General features: G+C 33.0%; 1 protein-coding gene across 3 annotated transcripts in view; it reads right to left on the bottom strand.

The window, feature by feature from the left end:
* Positions 1-6,124: 6,124 nt before the first annotated feature.
* MTPAP (mitochondrial poly(A) polymerase) overlaps positions 6,125-14,738 on the bottom strand; it is a 190,205-nt gene continuing 181,591 nt past the window's right edge. For all 3 annotated transcript variants that reach the window (XM_088265093.1, XM_088265095.1, XM_088265094.1), the window contains 4 exons: positions 13,402-13,530; positions 11,282-11,499; positions 9,272-9,501; positions 6,125-7,091 (listed from right to left, as the gene is read on the bottom strand). In XM_088265093.1, coding sequence (XP_088121219.1) covers positions 6,367-7,091; positions 9,272-9,501; positions 11,282-11,499; positions 13,402-13,530 — 1,302 coding nt within the window. In that variant the 3' untranslated portion in view covers positions 6,125-6,366. The remainder of the gene's footprint in view (positions 7,092-9,271; positions 9,502-11,281; positions 11,500-13,401; positions 13,531-14,738) is intronic.

Genomic DNA, 14,738 nt, shown 5'->3' with positions numbered 1-14,738 from the left:
GAAGGAACTGATTCTAATTTACAGGTATGTATTTGTCTGTAATACATTTATAGCTTCTACTAGAAGGAGTGACCATAAGATTACCCTCTGGAAATATATTGTCCCGAAAATGCAGGAATAATCCGGCCATATATCACCCTCCAGCATGAGTTATGAGGAATATTATAAATAAGAAATTCTCACATATAAATTTCCTTCAAAGACCATGTATTGTAGTCCAAATAAAAATATAATTCCATGTGATTTACTTTTCTGTCAGTCTAGAGTTAGTTTTATGTCAGTATCGGATTATTTTTCTGTCAGTATTGAGTTACTCTCCTGTCAATCTTGAGTTACTTTTCTGTCAGTACCACATTACTCTTCTTTCAGTCTTGAGTTACTTTCATATCAGTAATGAGTTACCTTTCTGTCAGTCTTGAATTACTTTTATGTCAGTATGAGTTACTTTGCTGTCACCCTTGAGTTACTTTTGTGTAAGTCATGAGTTACTTTACGATAGGTTAGGTTGTACCTAAGAACTGTAGTTCTTTCTTTCCTTAACAATGTTATTTAAACCAGACTTTTTATTTCAGCTTGTTGTGTATATACCGTACCTGCTGACATGTGCTAAGAGTTGCGTGTTGAAAACCAGACAACTGGCTGCAAAAGCAATGGTTCCACTCATCAGTCAAGATAGGTTAGTAATTGATATATTCTCAATAGAGATAATACAATTTTATGAGATGGATTATGGAAGTCTGTCTTCGACCTTGCCCCAGGTCAGCCATCCTAAAAAGGTAAAACAGACAGCGTGCCCGCCAACACGCTCTCTGAATGGTGGGTCTTTGCCAGTCACCGATGACACCAGCATTGTGTTATTTGAACGGATCTATAGATCCGTTCAAATAACACAATGCTGGTGGCCCCATGATCAATCTGTTTGATTGAGCATATGAATGATTCACAATATTTTGAGTGTTAACATTTTTGTTTACAAACGCTCTGTTTAGGAGCTTTTTATATCAAGATTTTTGTTAATATCTCAACATAGATGAAGAAGTCTATTTATTTAAAGGAACAACCCATAAAGCCTCTATTTTAAAGGGTTGTATGCAGGTATTACAGTAAGTGTAGGAAAGTTAGATGTTAAAATTACATCACAAACACCAAACAAACATCATGGAAGAAATAGTATAGAATATGACAAAAATGCATTAATTTTTCTGCCAACTTACTAAAAACTTACAAATTTCAACCATAGATGTTATTTATGAAGTTTTTTTTCACTTGCGACCTGATAACATATATGTATAACTTGTCAGTGATGGGAAAAATGGTAATTCACAATGAAATGATGGTCACTTATGCCAGCAAATGGCGACTAGTAAGGCTTAAAATTTACAGACTGCTATATGTATTCCCATTTCAAAAGACTTCTTCGTGTATGTTGAGATATTGATAAATATCTTGAATGATTCTTTCATTTTAGGTATTCTTCTCACTTCATAATGTTACTAAATATACTGAGTGAAAAAAACATCAAAACAAACTACTGCCACGGAATCCTGTTGCAAGTCAGTGTTACCTTTTAATATGCACTTAATTAATAAAACTATTAGAGTCCATGATCTTTACAAAATTTGTTAATGATCATTTTCAGATCCTTCGATTATTGCAATCTATTCCTGAAGACTTTAATATGAGCCATTTTCAAACAGTTGAAATAATTGGACTACTGAAGAGTAGCAGATGGATTCTGGATAATATTTCTACAGAAAACTGTTGCTTTGTCACTGCCGAGGCATATGGTCAGATGATACTACTACTAATAAATAGGTATGCATTTTATTTTTATTTCAAACACAATGATAAATATGTATTACTTACACATCACGTGGTACTTCAGCTGTTCATATCTGACATGTATGCAAATTTACAATGCGTGATGCTATCTTATTATATCAGTTTGTATCGTGTATACACATAATTATACAATCAGTCCTGCGTTTAAAAGTACCAGTCCAGGGTAATATTAAATAAATATGAAATTTTTATTTCAACCCCCTCAGTAATTGAATTTAGGACTTCCATCACAACAGATAAGATAAAATAAAATAAGGAAATTAGAAGAAAACATTATATAATAATCAAATAATCTTTTCCTTTACATTATTTAATCCAAAAAAAAATTATAGAATATTATAATATATAAAACATGTTACATACATCCACACATAGAATTGAGCGCTAATGGATGCATTATTTTTTTTCAAATCTTCCATTATTAGAAATTTTTCCTTTAGGCTAGTAATACATGTAATAAGATAACATCACTCATAACCCTTATCCGCACCCAATGGTGCATAGGGCACTGCATCGAATTGACGCAGTGTTATCTTGATCATTACTTACATGAAGGCAAGGTGATCACTCTTGAGCTTCAGGAACCAGTCCAGGGTAATATTGAATAAATATTACAGTGTAAATATTACCTTATTAGGTAATATTAGTAATAAGATATGTGCACTGTATCTATTAAAATCCATTAATAAATTTTAATAATTTTCTTTTTTTTTTAGGTTCGATTCAATTGTGAAAGGCCACCGTGAATTTTTCTCCGAATTAGAGGCTTCGTTACAAATTCCTTCGCAAATAAACGAATCCCATAAGATACATTTTAGCAAAGAGGGTTTTTATACACTCTGCCTACATTTAAAGATCGATTTGCTTTATTTATTAGATCGAAACTCCGATGTGACTTCTGTTTTTGTATCAGCTTTGAAGTGCCCGGTGTATGAAGTCGTCCTGACAGGGTTAAATTACTTGCTTTGTTTTTACAACTATAAAAATCTACGAGAAGTCGAAGAAAGGTTCGAACTGGGAAACAACGAGAAAAACTTTATCGCAAAATTGGCTACAAATGATATTATTTCATTACTTCAAGAAATACAACCATCGATCAATGAAATTTTATACAACCTTTTAACCGATGATACTTTTTTCATTTGCCGTCAAAAAGCCTTGATGATTCTCTCATTTATACCAGAGAGCTTGGATGATGTTTTACTTCGTTTTGCCCCAAATACGGAAGATTGCAATACAAAATTACAAACTCTGATTGATTTGATTGACACCGAAAATGATAATACAAGCTACATATATCTAAGATATGTAAATAATTATATAAAATCATTGAGTATAAATAAACACTCCATCTATGAACAGTTTTCTGAAGAATCTGTAAAGCTGTTGAGTAATATGCTATATGAATGTTCTTGTCCGGACAAATCAGTCCAGAAAAGAATGGAATGCGCCAATGTTTTGACAAATCACTGGGAATTCTTCGACTGGGAAAATTGTACAGCTATCAAAGGTATTTATCTCCATTTGTCATGTCATTATATCACATGTAATAATTAAATGTGAAGCATTATCACTATAGATTAGAGTGGACAAGTTACATATCGGATCTAGCTAACTAACTAACTACTAGTCTCTTTCACTGCCTACACTGGGGCACTTCTAGAAATTTGGTAGTGATTTTACAAAACTTGTATTTATTTAGATTGGCAGTGACAGGGACATTGAAAGCTATTAAATGTAATTTCACAGTTAAATTGGGATACAATTTTGTTTCACATTTTCTAATAATTTTTGCAACTAAGTTCATAAAATAAAATTACTTCGCAAGATCCGGAAAATGCAGTTGGGAGAGCTTTCAATGGACAACTTTACATTTAGTGATTGTTTCAGCATTCACTTTAATTTTTGAAATTTAAAAGAAATCACTTGTTTTTTACCACATGAATTTTATTTTATTTTAACATTGTCATTTCGTAGTAGAAACTAGTTTTTCGGAAGCTACAGATGCTTCCATCATCAGGTCTAAAAATAAACTCAAACTAAACTACTCGTTAAAATAAAATAAATATAACTCAAAACTAGTGGTTAAAATGAAATAAATATAACTCAAGTGGTAAAAAACAAATGTGTTCTTTTAAATGACAACTTTACAATCGTCAATTCATCTGATACTTATGGCATTTTTTTTTTTAAATGTACACATATTTTTTTCAGGTGAAGGAATACTGCTCCAATGGTCCGCGTTACTTCAACTTTTAGATGATGACGAAGAATGTATCAGATATAAGATAGCCAACTTAGCAAATATTTTCAGCAATAAAAATTCACAAGGGAATACTCAAACAAATGAGCAATTTTTGTATAATGAAAGTAAAGCCAAGGAGATAATTTTGCATGCATTTTCAATATGGATGTGCAAATCTTCCGTTGACTTTGCAATTATTTCGCTGATAATTTTAGCCCTTATTAACGAAAGCAGTTACTTCATTTCTGAAGATGATATTGACCAAGAGGTAATTTATTCAATATTTCTTAAAATTTGCACTTAAACTTCTTCTTGTAGCCCTCATCCGCACCCAATGGTGCAAAGGGTACTAGATCAATGCAATGTTAACTTGATTGTTAGTTATATGAAAGAAAGGTGATCAATACTGCACTTTATTGAGTGCTTTAAACAAAACTTAGATATAGATTTATATTATCCAGTGACACTGTGATGGAATTGCATTTTAATATATTATTAGATTAAAACCAATATTTTTAGCTTTTCCACTTTCTTTTTATTTGACCGGGTTTTAGCGACCGGGTTTCGTCGTTACCAACATCATCAGACTGGTGGGAAGCTATACAAATTGTTATGTTATATATAAAACAAGGCAGGAGTTGATAACCATGATTTGATATAATTTTGTTGAGAAATTAATTTAATTTGAGTGAACTTAAGTATTGTATGATATTAATAATATTTTTTATAAAGGTTTTTTTTGTATTGAGAGCACGATTTTATATAAAGTTATAATAGATTTGCATTTTTTTTTGTTTTTTGTATTATAACTTTATTCTAATATAACTTTATATAAAATCGTGCACTCAATACAAAAAAAACCTTTATAAAAAATATTATTAATATCACACAATACTTAATTCAATCAAATTAAATTAATTTCTCAACAAAATTATATCAAATCATGGTTATCAACTCCTGCCTTGTTTTATATATAACATAACAATTTGTATAGCCTCCCACCAGTTTGATGATGTCGGTAACGACGAAACCCGATCGCTAGTCAAATAAAAATAAAGTGGAAAAGCTAAAAATATTGGTTTTAATCGAATAATATATTAAACTTAGATATACTTAAATACGTACATTTGTATCCGGTTTTTCACCACAGTATTATGATGCCGTCACAAGGCAAAATAGCTGTCACAAAAGTAAACTGATTCAGAAGAATTTAAATTATATTACGTATATAGATTATGAAATCCTACATAGAAATTGCCAATTTAAAAGAACATTACATACATATTTGAATTTGAAATACTGCTGATTAGGCAATGATGATATTGTATTGATGTGTACTTGTTGATTTCAGTGTCGCGTATTTGATAAAGGGGAAGTGAACATTTTTCAAGAAGAAATAGCCTTAGCTAAGCTTTGCACAGAACAAATCAAATATATTTTCAATACACAAGTGTTTGGCGAAAAAAAATTAACAACTTGTAAGCAAAAATTAAACCAACTATGCACTATTTTTGAATCGCAAACAGTAATGAAAAATAATGCAGAGGGAGATTTCAAAATACTTCAAAACATTATATCGGAACTTAATAAGGACAATAGCAAAACTAGATTATTAGGAATGTTAGATCAGTCAACTTTGCAAAATAATAACTTGAATAAAATTAAATGTATTATAATAGATTTAGGTTTGGTTGAATAGTTTGTTTTTTTGTGAACTCTGTATCTTAAAGCCGCTTGTGCACTGCACGGAATTTTACTGTCCAGCAGTCCGGTTTTGAAAAATAAAAGCGACTACGACAGTTTAGCGTGATGGAAAATGCGCGTAAAGCGCACCATGATCACGCACCGATCGAGCACACCGATCCGAAGAAAGAAAGACAAAAGCACGAGCCAATCCAAGCCAATCATCCGTTTTATATGCTAACTGAAGTGCCGGACGGTAAAATTCCATGTACATAGTGCACAAACACCCTAAGTATATGTTTTATATTTAAATTGGATTATTTTTTATACTACCGCATAATAAAAACGATAAAACTCAGTAAAACTTATTTATTTACTAAATCACCCTGATGTTTGGTCTCTGGATACATTTTGAGAAGCAACTTCAACTAATCACATACACATGTCCCACATTTACAAATTTGGCGAAAAGGTTCATTTTCATTTCTAATTTTTCACTCAAATAACACTCGAGTTTTTTTTATACGTGTTACTCGGCCGAAAACGCACACAAATTATTAAAAGTCTAGTTATAAACATTTTTACTTTTTTCTTTGTCATTTTCTTCTGATCTTTCTCCGGACAGACCCGTTACTCTCCTTTTCCGTAATATTATGAAGGAGTCTTTGGGTCTTCCTCAATTCTTTTTCTGTGTCTCCCCTAATTTGGTTTATCTGTTGTTTTAACTCTGAATTTTTATTTCTATTGAAAGGATTATTATTGTTATTTTGTTTATTTTTACCGGTCATTTGTAATATTTTAGTTTTTAAATCGCTTATGTCTCCCGGAGTTATCGTGATTTCTTCCCGATCGGGCGTATGGGGAGCATCTTTTTCTGAAAACAAGTCTTCTACTTTCACGAGTCTGGGAAAATCGGCATTTTTAGGCACGAATGTGTATTTCTTATCTTTTTGATTGAATATGGAAGCCAATCCCCACACACTGCTTTTATTACTATCCGTTGATTCTAATTGCCACGCGGCATTCCTCACCTCTACTCGTAACCTTTCGCATTCTTCGTAACTTACATTTTTACTGACGTTGAGATTGGCTTCTAAAGGATTGACAATGTAGAGCGCGGAGTGGTCGGATTTATTGATGGGTTTGCCTTCGTTTATAGATATGGCATTCGTGGTGAAGTCAAATTGAGCGTAGAACTCGAAGAATTGAAGCAACAACTCTTCTAGAGTTGTTTTGTTACTGGATTTGTGATTGATACTGTTCATGTCTCTGACGAAGGTACAATTTACGAGATCGTCTGTCAATCTGAAGTCATTCTTTCCTGTAAAAAAAAGGGAGCATTATCATTTTATTGAGAAGTACATTTCTAAAAAGATTATTTTATTTATCTTTATAAAATTAATTAACTTTGTTTTCACCACTTAAAAAATAAAAAATAACATAGGATTTTTATGGAGTGTGTGGAAGTTTTTGGTGAGAGTATTTTAATGTTTTTAATATTTTTTATTTAAAATAAACCCTGATGATGACAAGGTATTGTCGAAACCGGTAGGTTAAATTGTATTAATAAAAAAAGTGGTGAAAACAAAGTTAATTAATTTTATAAAGATATTATAAAATGTGCCACAAAGTATCTGCAGAAAACATTCAAGAAATTATTTTATTTATTTATTACAACATTATAATACAGAAACGTTCAATCATCTTTATTTAAAATAGATTGTAGCGTTTTGTTAAAAAATCACATCTTTCAAAAGTGACTCCTATTTCACTGATTTCTAATAAATCTTTCTGACTTTATTTTATTTATATTTGATCTTAAAAAGCCATTTTAAAAAGAACAGTATGGGCCTATCATAACCCCTTGTATATTTATATATATAAATAATACACGCGTGGTACACTTTCTCCAAAGTTTATTTAACAATACATACAGCTTTTACCCAATGATGGGCTTCTTCAGAGTGAAACATTCATTTGTATGAAAATAAATATCACAAAATAATAATAATAAAACCCTTATCCGCACCCCAATGGTGCATAGGGCACTGCATCATATAAACGCAGTGTTATTTTGATGGTTTACACATGAAGGAAAGGTGATCAGCCCTCCGCTTCAGGTACCAGTCCAGGGTAATATTGAATAAATATGACTGTGAAAAAATCACTTATATTTATTTTACCCCCCTTTGGAATCGAACCCGGGACCTCCAGAACGGTAGCCGAGCGTGCTGACCATTACACTACGGAGGCGGACAAAAAGACTAACTTAATATTTTTGAAATCTTTCGCGTTGAGCTCTTTCCGTCCTTAAGCACCAATCGACCGAACAGGTTGAAATACCTTTCCTGTCCAAGATGTGTTCATTTAAACCCCTATACTATAAGAGTTTTAAGTCTTTACTCAAGTATTGATTTAAAGAAAATGATTTTAAAAAGGGCTCAGTAACTTTTTTGACATCTCAGCATATGAATATGAAAGTCTGAGCATTTACGAGGCTTACGACCGTCATAGGCTGGTTTCAGTGATCACTTTACACACATGTAACATTCACCAATTCTACCCATGATTGACAACCACACTATTTACTCAAATTCTTGGAAGTTTTATATATATGATCCAATTTTGAAACATTTTACTAGAATCACTAGAATTTTCACTAGTGACACCTATTGGTGAGACGAAGAAGCTTTTTTATTGAGCTTCCCATATTCATATGCCCAGACTTCCATATTCTTCTTCATCTATGTTGAGATGTCAAAAAATAATGTGAACTTAAATGATTTTTTTCAAGTGTTTTCATGTAGTTTGTTTTAGCGATATGTGGGTCGTTAAATTATCTGCTGAAGATTGATTTATCGTAACAGCTGTTTCGTTTCTTAAATGAATATTCGAACTAGAGGTGCTTCTCGTTAAATATAATTGATAGTATCTACCCTTATCTACGTAATGGCATAACAATGCTTATTACTATGTAGAAACACACTTCAAACATGGGGCAAACATATTATATTTCAGCACGAACAATCGTTTCAAACGTAAAATAATATAAAAAATAACTTTATATTATCCACTGACACTTCGTGATGGAATTGCATTTTTAATTTATTATTAGATTAAAACCAATATTTTTAGCTTTTCCACTTTTTTATTTGACCAGCGACCGGGTTTCGTCGTTACCGACATCATCACCAGTTGCATTGCTCACCAGTTTGATGATGTTGCTCACCAGTTTGATGCTCACCAGTTTGCATTGCTCACCAGTTTGATGATGTTGACATTGCTCACCAGTCTGATGATGTCGGTAACGACGAAACCCGGTCGCTGGTCAAATAAAAAAGTGGAAAAGCTAAAAATATTGGTTTTAATCTAATAATAAAATAAAAAATAACTCCTATAATTAGAGATAATCCAGATTGGTGAACAAGTATTTAGACACACTCAAAATATTGTTACGGGCTCAGTGAGTCTGAAGGGGGAATGACTGAAACAGATATATACCTGCAACTTTCTTGAGATAATCAAAACTGGGCAGGATAGGCCCACTGCTGGTATTCTGCAGGAAGAAGAGCACCATCAGAGTCAGCGGGAAGTTGGTTATCCAGCGCCCAGGAGATGGATTTGTAATCCCGACACTGTCCGCCCACTTCCTGACTGTGAATACAAGCGGCCGCACTCTCGGGTCCAAGCACCCAAACAAGTATAACAGCTCCGACATATAGACCCCAGACCTAGAATGATCATTACATTTTAACTCTTACCACTCTGTAGGCCAGACATTCTGGCCCGTATGATTCTAGTAGGCAGCTCCGTGGGCCACAATATCTGGCCCGGCGCAGGTATAAGTTTAATCGTTGATTTCTCTATCACCCAATTATATTCTACCAAAAAAATTGAGTTAAATACGGTTAATCATCGCAACATATTGAATTAACCAACATTTCTTCAATAAAACTTTCCATTACTTAGATATAATCTAGGAAAAATAGATTATCATTTTGAGTGATAGAATATTCGTCATACGCTAATATTTTTTGGGACAGTAGGTCGTTATCCTTCATTTATGACGGTTCTCTGAGATATTCCCACTTTTTGTGACCATATTTTTTCGTTTTGTGGAGCTATTATGTTTCAAAATTTTGTTATATTAGTGTTAGTAGTTAAAATAACAGAAATTGCATTTTATGTGTTTATAATAAATATTTTATAGTTAATCCGCCATGGAAAACGATGAAAGTTACACTTTCAAGTTCAGTTATAAAAACGAATGGTCGTACGAATTGCCAGACAGAGTGACCCAAAATTAGGGAACCAAAATATTTATTTTAATGGTAGAAAAACGTCACATCTTTTTGATCAGAGTAGCTGATCAGTTATGAGAAAAAATGCTCAGAGTGGAAAAGGTTAGTGGTTGCCATCATATTTCATTTATGCAATGATGTTTTTTTTTTCAATAAATAAAATCAAATATTTAGTCAGCTAGAATGACACTGTTTACAGAATCACAACTTTAACTTTTCTTTTGTACTTCTAATGACTTTGATATTATGAAAATCCATTAATCCATCAATACTGTCAGGAAGTTAATGATACCATTAAGTAAATTAATAAATATTTGTATTTTGCAAATGGAAAAAAGTTATCTACACTGTAATTCTGCCCCCGATCACACTTAAAGCCAACGATGTAGCTGAATTCAGGTAGTTTTATCACTTTAAAAGCGATATCAATTGCGGGCAAAAAAATTACAAAATCAATAAAACTGCATAGCTCTTTCATAAATTTTAGTAACATATCTTTTCAAAATAACTTTTTTTATAGAATCAATATATAATTTATTGGATTTGGTATTAACATGATGATTTACACATCAGTGTGGAATAACACTGATAAGAACATCTGTAGTTCGCAAAACTAATCATGTTTACATTAAACTTAGTGGTAGACCACTTGTAGTACTGCCTCCGTGGTGTATTGGTTAGCGTGTTTAGCTACCGTGCTGGATCTCCCTGGGTTCCATTCCCTGGGAGGGGTGAAAATAAATATTAATGATTTTACACTCAAATATTTATTTAATATTACCCTGGACTGGTCCCTGAATCGCAGGAGTGATCACCTTGCCTTCGTGTAAGTAACGATCAAGACAATACTGCGTCAATATGATGCAGCGCCCTATGCACCATTGGGTGCGGATAAGGGTTGGATTGAATGAAGAATGAATTTATTTACAATATGACAAAGGTTTTTACATTTTAACCCTTAAATGCATACCATTGCAATTCTGCAACAATTTCACAGCAGTTGAAACATCCTTTTGTCGCCTGGAATTGTTATAATTCATGCTGTTGAATATTTGCTACACATCTATGTGTTAGAATTAAGTCAGTTTTTACAAGTACATGGCGCTGTGAGTACATTCTTGTGAGTTATTGTTGTCGGATATTTTTTTTTTAAATTAAAACAACAAAAAATCATGCATTCAAGGGTTAAAAATGATAAAGGCATACTAACATACTGGCCATGGAGAGATCGCACTCGACCCCGGCGTATTCCTGGTTATATTTGATGATAGGTATTCTGGCTTGCAGTATCCTTCGGACGTGATTGCACCCGGGCAGGTAGAGCTGTATCATGTCGCTGATGATCTCCATGTGCCGCTGCTGCTGCATCCTTCCCGAGGCGGTCGACTTCTTTGTGTGGAAAACTAACCGGCTCTGGGAATCCGCTTTCTATAATTGCAAATAAATAAGTTAATGCAATGTTAATTTGTTTGTTAGTTATATAAAGGAAAGGTGATCAATACTGTGCTTTATTGACTGCTTTAACTTGTTAACTGGGCGGGACGCATAAATACGTCAAACGTAAACTATATCAGGTATGGGTAGGACATATGAATACGTCCTTGAAATATATGTTTTTTATATTATATATATGGACGTATATTTTTCCAACAACAAAGGTATTAGTCATCCATACATGTCTCGACATGAATTTAAGACGCGGAGTGAATCAGTATTTGCGCCCGTTACAAGTTGCGTAATTGGACAGCAGACCGCCCGGTTAACAGGTTAAACAAAACTTGTGCTTAAATACATAAAAATATATCTGTTTTTTCACCAATTTGATAATAGCTGTCACAAAAGTAAATTGATTCAGAAGTATCGTTTTAAATTATATTATATAAATTATGGAATTTTATATGCAAATGACCAATTGAATAAAAAATTATACATATTTGTATTTAAAATATTGCAATTAAATAAATATGATGCGCAAACACACTAATAAATAAATAAAAAGAAACAGGCTATTAATAATGACAGGCATAGTTGGGTAGATGCAAAACTGCGAAACTGGTGTCACGGGTTCCAATCCTGCCGAATGCAAAATTAAATCAAGAAAGATTTATTTTTAATTGGTCTGGGTGTTTGAGACGTGTTTTTCACATTTACCTTCCCTATCCTAACTATCCTACCTGCAGACAAGCTTCTAAAAGTAGAGGTTTTGCGGGTTATTCCTTTAAAAAAATACTTACATTTCAAATCAATAATTTTAAATATTCAAAATATGGGAGTCTAAATAATCGGCAGGTACGTATGTGATGCATGAATGTGTAAGAGGCAAAGAATGTTTGCAGACAGTGGTGTTGCATTCTATTCTCTGTGCCTACCCCTGCAGAGAAGTGGCGTGATGGTTAGTTAGTTGATTAAATTAAAAGGAATCGTATAAAACATATTTTAATGTTGTTAGATTTTTAACTACATAATTATGTTTCCTTATGTTAATACATAGTAAGTTCATTCCATTTCATAATAACATACATTGCATAGCATGCATTAAAATTTTATAAACACACAAATTATGCTAGTAAAATTATGATTGCGTAGTCTAAATATAAGTGCATGTGCAATAAGATAAAAAATTGGCACAGCAGAGAGAACTTAATGTTGAAATAGGGCAATTTGCCAATATCAATGTGTGGCTTGTTTAGCACAGGGCGGTTAACAGGTATACAGCACAGAGTGTTTTTGTAGGTTTTGATGTCATGTATCATTAACGCCTTGCTGACGTTTTGAACCACATTTTTGCATCCATTGTCTGAACTGATGGAGTCAGTATGCAATCACTACATCAACCACCCTACTCTGGGGTTATTTTCCGAGAAACAGGCAAAAAAAACATCTTTTTTCTACAGAATTATGAAAACAATGTTTGTTGTATTCATACCTGACAAAATTTTGCCACAATAGTTGCATTTAGGATGGGTTTATGTGCTTTTGTAATTTCAATAGTTACAAACTGTTTGTACTGATATATATTTTTGTATGTTATTTTTTACTATCATAAGTTACATGAAAGAATAAAGTTTAGAAGTATTTTTAGTGTGATAAATTTAAAACACGGAATACACGGACCAACTTTACAGTCAGGACAATAATAGTGAGTTCCTCGCCTAATTTTTTTCCCGTACGCTTTAAATATTTTTTGCACATATTTTTTTATCTTGTGTGCGTATGTAATACGGGTTAGCAGAATCCGTAATGGTGCAGAAAAAATGCGCGTATCGCGTACGCTCGTATGTATAGGGCGGTTGATAGGGTGATGGGTTATTTGCTGGTGCTCACACTTACCTCTGCTTCATCATTTGTGTATCGTAACAGCAAATCTAAATCACATCCCATCTTTCCAAAACCATTGACAGTGGATCCAAAGGGTCGCACTGTCACATCCGGATACAGTCCTTGCAGTGCACATTCTATCTGGAAAAATCAAATATGGAGATTGAGAACTTTAGTAATCCAATATGCCTAGGGAGTTCTTTGTAATCTAGTAACTTTAGAAGAACTTCTAGTGGAACAGAAGGCCTGTTTACGGCAGTCAACAGTCTGGCTTGTCCTGAGAAGTTTTACATAGTTTTCTCCCAGCATTGAGCAAATACTGAGAAATTTCTGATTGGCTCACACTAGTTTGTCCTTCCTGTTCCCAACACAGATTAAAATAAAACATGTTTTTAGCTCTAGCTAAAAAGCTTTCTTCTAAGAAACAAATATCCACTAATTGATCTACAATAAACCTTGAACGTACATAATTCTTCTTCTTACCCTTATCTGGACCACAATACTGCATCATGTAAATGCAGTATTATATTGATTGTTAACATAAGGAAACGTGATCAGCCCTCCGCTTCAGGTACCAATCCAGGGTAATATTGAATTGGAGTGAAAAAATTACTTACATTGATTTGACCCTCCCTTGGGAATCGAACCCAGCCATAATGAGCACGGTAAATAATAAATGAAACATAGAAAAAGGGAAGGAAAATTATTCCTTCACTGGCTTGAATCAAAAAAATTGGACATTGATTCGCCAAAATAATTACAAAACTTTTTGAATGTCAAATTTTTTAATGCAGCCACCAGATTAGAATATCCCATATAAATTTGTGCTCATAGATTTTTAGGTTCAGTATTCCATAAAAGGGTTTATTAACATAATATACATATGAAATACAATGCATAAAAATAAAAAGGATATTGCTATTCAATTTACAAGAATCGCACTAGATGTCACTTCCGGGTCATAAATCCCGTAAACGCCTTGACATTTATATTCTCTAGTCATAAATTGATTTGTAACAACTCCTCAGTGGATAAATCCAATACTCGCATTCTTACAAAGATTTGGACATATTGAAGAAGGCCTCTTGTAACGGTGGCCGAAACATCAGGATGGGGAAAAATACACAGATTTAACCCTAAAAATCTGTTCCAAATGGAAATTGTGTTATGTAAAGAATTTTGTGAAGAAATGTGTTTTTAATTTCATTGATATACTTAGTAAATACCACTATTTCTTAAAATCTACTGTGACACGTGTTTCGATACATTCTGCATCATTTTCAAAGACCGTATGTTAAGTTAATTCTTAATTTTAGAGTTCCTTGGGACTTTGAAGGATAAAGAGGCGG

This window comes from Brachycentrus maculatus, unplaced genomic scaffold, assembly GCF_059751285.1.
Source record: "Brachycentrus maculatus isolate JH-2025_06_01 unplaced genomic scaffold, ASM5975128v1 h1tg000242l, whole genome shotgun sequence".
Classification (NCBI taxonomy): domain Eukaryota; kingdom Metazoa; phylum Arthropoda; class Insecta; order Trichoptera; family Brachycentridae; genus Brachycentrus; species Brachycentrus maculatus.
The sequence above is the reverse complement of the archived record's forward strand: the minus strand, read 5'-3'. Positions and strand labels throughout refer to the sequence as shown.